Here is a 6,049-nt window from a genome sequence, read left to right as displayed (position 1 = left end):
CCCTCGTAGACGGAGATAGAGAACTCTTTTCCACGTTCACTTTCCATCCGTGAGATCTGAGAAAGGCCAGGACAATGTCCGTGTGAGCCTTTACTTGAGGAAGGGACGACGCTCGAATCAGAATGTCGTCCAAGTAAGGTACTACAGCAATGCCCCTTGGTCTTAGCACCGCCAGAAGGGACCCTAGTACCTATGAGAAAATCCTAGGAGCAGTGGCTAATCCGAAAGAAAACGCCACGAACTGGAAATGCTTGTCCAGGAATTCAACCTTAGGAACCGATGATGTTCCTTGTGGATAGGAATATGTAGATACGCATCCTTGAAATCCACCTTGGTCATGAATTGACCTTCCTGGATGGAAGGAAGGAGTGTTCGAATGGTTTCCATCTTGAACGATGGAACCTTGAGAAACTTGTTCAAGATCTTGAGATCTAAGATTGGTCTGAACGTTCCCTCTTTTTTGGGAACTATGAACAGATTGGAGTAGAACCCCATCCCTTGTTCTCCTAATGGAACAGGATGAATCACTCCCATTTTTAGCAGGTCTTCTACCCAATGTAAGAATGCCTGTCTTCTTATGTGGTCTGAAGACAACTGAGACCTGTGGAACCTCCCCCTTGGAGGAAGCCCCTTGAACTCCAGAGAATAACCTTGGGAGACTATTTCTAGCGCCCAAGGATCCAGAACATCTCTTGCCCCAGCCTGAGCGAAGAGAGAGAGTCTGCCCCCCACCAGATCCGGTCCCGGATCGGGGGCCCGCATTTCATGCTGTCTTGGTAGCAGTGGCAGGTTTCCTGGCCTGCTTTCCTTTGTTCCAGCCTTGCATAGGTCTCCAGGCTGGATTGGCTTGAGAAGTATTACCTTCCTGCTTAGAGGACGTAGCCCTTGGGGCTGATCCGTTTCTGCGAAAGGGACGAAACTTAGGTTTATTTTTGGTCTTGAAAAGACCTATCCTGAGGAAGGGCGTGGCCCTTGCCCCCAGTGATATCAGAGATAATCTCTTTCAAGTCAGGGCCAAAGAGTGTTTTCCCCTTGAAAGGAATGTCAAGCAATTTGTTCTTGGAAGACGCATCCGCTGCCCAAGATTTTAACCAAAGCGCTCTGCGCCACAATAGCAAACCCAGAATTTTTTCGCCGCTAACCTAGCCAATTGCAAGGTGGCGTCTAGGGTGAAAGAATTAGCCAATTTAAGAGCACGAATTCTGTCCATAATCTCCTCATAAGAAGAAGAATTACTAATAATCGCCTTTCCTAGCTCATCAAACTAGAAACACGCGGCTGCAGTGACAGGGACAATGCATGCAATTGGTTGTAGAAGGGAACCTTGCTGAACAAACATCTTTAGCAGACCTTCTAATTTTTTATCCATAGGATCTTGGAAAGCGCAACTATCTTCTATGGGTATAGTGGCGCGCTTGTGTAGAGTAGAAACCGCCCCCTCGACCTTGGGGACTGTCTGCCATCAGTCCTTTCTGGGGTCGACTATAGGAAAACAATTTTATAAATATGGGGGGAGGTACTAAAGGTATACCGGGCCTGTCCCATTCTTTACTAACAATGTACGCCACCCGCTTGGATATAGGAAAAGCTTCGGGGGGCCCCCTTTTCCATTTTACATAGTGGTTCTGGAATGACCAGATAATCACAATCATCCAAATTGGATAACACCTCCTTAAGCAGAGCGCGGAGATGTTCCAACTTAAATTTAAAAGTAATCACATCAGGTTCAGCTTGTTGAGAAATGTTTCCTGAATCTGAAATTTCTCCCTCAGACAAAACCTCCCTGGCCCCCTCAGACTGGTGTAGGGGCCCTTCAGAAACCATATCATCAGCGTTCTCATGCTCTACAGAATTTTCTAAAACAGAGCAGTCGCGCTTTCACTGATAAGTGGGCATATTGGCTAAAATGTTTTTGATAGAATTATCCATTACAGCCGTTAAATGTTGCATAGTAAGGAGTATTGGCGCACTAGATGTACTAGGGGCCTCCTGTATGGGCAAGACTGGTGTAGACGAAGGAGGGGATGATGCAGTACCATGCTTACTCCCCTCACTTGAGGAATCATCTTGGGCATCATTTTTACTAAATTTTTTTATGACATAAAATACATATAGTTAAATGAGAAGGAACCTTGGTTTCCCCACAGTCAGAACACAATCTATCTGGTAGTTCAGACATGTTAAGCAGGCATAAACTTGATAACAAAGCACAAAAAACGTTTTAAAATAAAACTGTTACTGTCACTTTAAATTTTAAACTAAACACACTTTATTACTGCAATTGCGAAAAAGTATGAAGGAATTGTTCAAAATTCACCAAAATTTCACCACAGTGTCTTAAAGCCTTAAAAGTATTGCACACCAAATTTGGAAGCTTTAACCCTTAAAATAACGGAACCGGAGCCGTTTTTATATTTAACCCCTTTACAGTCCCTGGAATCTGCTTTGCTGAGACCCAACCAAGCCCAAAGGGGAATACGATACCAAATGATGCCTTCAGAAAGACTTTTCTATGTATCAGAGCTCCACACACATGCAGCTGCATGCCATGCTGTCCTCAAAAACAAGTGCGCCATACCGGCGCGAAAATGAGGCTCTGACTATGATTAGGGAAAGCCCCTAAAGAATAAGGTGTCAAAAACAGTGCCTGCCGATATAATCATATCAAAATACCCAGAATAAATGATTCCTCAAGGCTAAATATGTGTTAATAAAGAATCGATTTAGCCCAGAAAAAGTCTACAGTCTTAATAAGCCCTTGTGAAGCCCTTATTTACTATCTTAATAAACATGGCTTACCGGATCCCATAGGGAAAATGACAGCTTCCAGCATTACATCGTCTTGTTAGAATGTGTCATACCTCAAGCAGTAAGAGACTGCACACTGTTCCCCCAACTGAAGTTAATTGCTCTCAACAGTCCTGTGTGGAACAGCCATGGATTTTAGTTACGGTGCTAAAATCATTTTCCTCATACAAACAGAAATCTTCATCTCTTTTCTGTTTCTGAGTAAATAGTACATACCAGCACTATTTTAAAATAACAAACTCTTGATTGAATAATAAAAACTACAGTTAAACACTAAAAAACTCTAAGCCATCTCCGTGGAGATGTTGCCTGTACAACGGCAAAGAGAATGACTGGGGTAGGCGGAGCCTAGGAGGGATCATGTGACCAGCTTTGCTGGGCTCTTTGCCATTTCCTGTTGGGGAGGAGAATATCCCACAAGTAAGGATGACGCCGTGGACCGGACACACCTATGTTGGAGAAAAGGGCACACCGGGTCTATCCTACTCCTTGCTAATAATCTCTGTAAGCCTTTTAGGTATAGGAAAAACGTCAGTACACACCGGTACCGCATAGTATTTATCCAGCCTACATAATTTCTCTGGGATTGCAACTGTGTCACAATCATTCAGAGCCGCTAACACCTCCCCTAGCAATACACGGAGGTTCTCAAGCTTAAATTTAAAATTTGAAATTTCTGAATCCGGTCTCCCTGGATCAGATCCGTCACCCACAGAATGAAGCTCTCCGTCCTCATGTTCTGCAAATTGTGATGCAGTATCGGACATGGCTCTCGTGTCATCAGCGCGCTCTGTCCTTAACCCAGAGCTATCGCGCTTGCCTCTTAACTCAGGCAATTTAGATAATACTTCTGTCATAACGTTAGCCATATCTTGCAAAGTGATTTGTAAGGGCCTTGATGTACTTGGCGCCACAATATCACGCACCTCCTGAGCGGGAGGCGAAGGTACTGACACGTGAGGAGAGTTAGGCGGCCTAACTTCCCCCTCGTTGTCTGGTGATAATTTCTTTACCGGTAAAGACTGACTTTTATTTAAAGTAACATCAATACAATTGGTACACATATTTCTATTGGGCTCCACATTGGCTTTTAAACATAATGAACAAGCAGATTCATCTGTATCAGACATGTTTAAACAGACTAGCAAGCTTGGAAAATACTTTCAATAAGTTTTCAAGCAATATAAAAAACGCTGCTGCGCTTTTAAACACACAAAAAAACTGTCACAGTTGAAATAACAATGAACTAATTCAGTTATAGCAATCAAATTTTTACACTATGAAATTAGCAGAGGATTGCACCCACTAGCAAAAGGATGATTAACCCCTTAATACCCAAAAACGGATAATCAATTTAACAGATAACGTTTTTATCACAGTCAAACACACTGTCACAGGTCTGCTGTGACTGATGACCTCCCTCAAAAATGAATTTTGAACACCCCTGAGCTCTCTGGAGACGTCCTGGATCAAGGAGGAAGAATCAGGAAGACTGTGATTGAATTTTAACTGCGCAACAAGGCGCTAAAAAAAGGCCCCTCCCACTCATATCACAACAGTGGGAGACCTGATATAACTGTTTCTATGCAGAAATATACGTTAGCCATGTGGAAAAAAATCATGCCCCAAAAGATTTATCACCAAAGTACCTCACAAAACGATTAACATGCCAGTAAACGTTTTAAAAACAAACATTTCAAATGTTATGTAAAGTTATCACTAAGCCTGCTACCAGTCGCTTCTACTGCAGTTAAGGCTCATACATTATTTCAGTATTAACAGTATTTTTTCAGTCAAATTCTATTCCCTAGAAAATAACTCTACTGCGCATACATTTACCAGCCTGATACCAGTCGCTACTACTGCATTTAAGGCTGTACTTACATCATATGGGTATCAGCAGTGTTTTCTTAGTCAATTCCATTCCTAGAAAATATTTTACTGCACATACCTCATCTGCAGGGGACCCCGCATGCTATTCCCTTTTCTGAAGTTACCCCACTCCTCAGAATGTGCGAGAACAGCCAGTGGATCTTAGTTACGTCTGCTAAGATCATAGAAAACGCAGGCAGATTCTTCTTCTAAATACTGCCTGAGAGAAAAAACAGCACACTCCGGTGCCATTTAAAATAACAAACTTTTGATTGAAGAATAATTAAGTAAAAAACTCCTAACTCCTCTCACGACCTCTTTCTTTGTTGAGAGTTGCAAGAGAATGACTGGGTATGACATGTGAGGGGAGGAGCTATATAGCAGCTCTGCTTGGGTGATCCTCTTGCAACTTCCTGTTGGGAAGGAGAATATATCCCATAAGTAATGGATGACCCGTGGACTGAACACACTTAACAAGAGAAATTAGATTTCTCTGCTGAAATATGGCCATAAAAAGTTTTAGTTAAAAATAGTTAAAATGAGAAACCTTAACTACCCCCAAAGCGATACTGCTTATCAGTTTAAAAGAAAATAACATTTAATACACTGATAGCACTGTTTATTTTTTTTATTAAATGTTTAATTTTCAGATTCCACATTACTGGAATATTGTATAATATCTTAAGAAAAAAAAAAAAAAAAAGATTGCACTTAATCCCTAAAAATTGTTTTACAATTAAATTACACATACTATTTCAGTATAAATAAATTAGTCTTGTTTTGTGCCCATGACAACCTAATTCATTTTTTAAACGAACACTGTGCATGTAAGCAGTCACCTCAATTAGGCAATGACATGATAGCATAAGCAGCTACAATAGGTTACAAATCAGTAGTCATATACAGGTTAACACACTCTTCCAGTGACTACAACAGCTATTGCATAAGACCTATGTTTATAGATCTATTAAATTATTTGTTTAAAAAAACAGAAACATGTTTCTGATATCAAATGGTAAAATCTAAAATAGTTTCACAACAAAGGTCAAAAGCACTTATGTTCAAGTAACTAGATTAATAGTTAGTGCAAAAATAATATTCAGTCCACAGAATGTTTATTGGTTGCTGAAGGATAACTGAATTCCCTTGTCAATTGGTTGCTGCAGGGTGATACTTCTGGAATTCCTTCATTAATTTCTTCTTTTTTTTCTCTGGAAGGGAACTGCTGATCTGCAGTATCTTAATTAAATGCTTTAGCTCACCTATTGTGTAGTAATACCGTTGACTTTCATATTCTTTCAGTGTGAGGCGTTGACAAAAGGTAAACCCTTTAACAGAGGAAGATGCAAACATTTAGGAGGGCTTTTAG

At 41.0% G+C, this 6,049-nt stretch overlaps 1 protein-coding gene across 1 annotated transcript in view; it reads right to left on the bottom strand.

Moving 5' to 3' along the window:
- Positions 1–5,293: 5,293 nt before the first annotated feature.
- The window catches only part of DEPDC4 (DEP domain containing 4), a 195,974-nt gene continuing 195,218 nt past the window's right edge, over positions 5,294–6,049 (bottom strand). Inside the window, exon 9 of the mRNA XM_053717002.1 lies at positions 5,294–6,008. Within this exon, the coding sequence (XP_053572977.1) occupies positions 5,830–6,008 (179 nt within the window). The 3' untranslated portion in view covers positions 5,294–5,829. The remainder of the gene's footprint in view (positions 6,009–6,049) is intronic.

The sequence above is a fragment of the Bombina bombina genome, chromosome 6 (assembly GCF_027579735.1).
Source record: "Bombina bombina isolate aBomBom1 chromosome 6, aBomBom1.pri, whole genome shotgun sequence".
Taxonomy (NCBI): Eukaryota; Metazoa; Chordata; class Amphibia; order Anura; family Bombinatoridae; genus Bombina; species Bombina bombina.
This window is presented reverse-complemented; position numbering and strand designations above follow the sequence as displayed.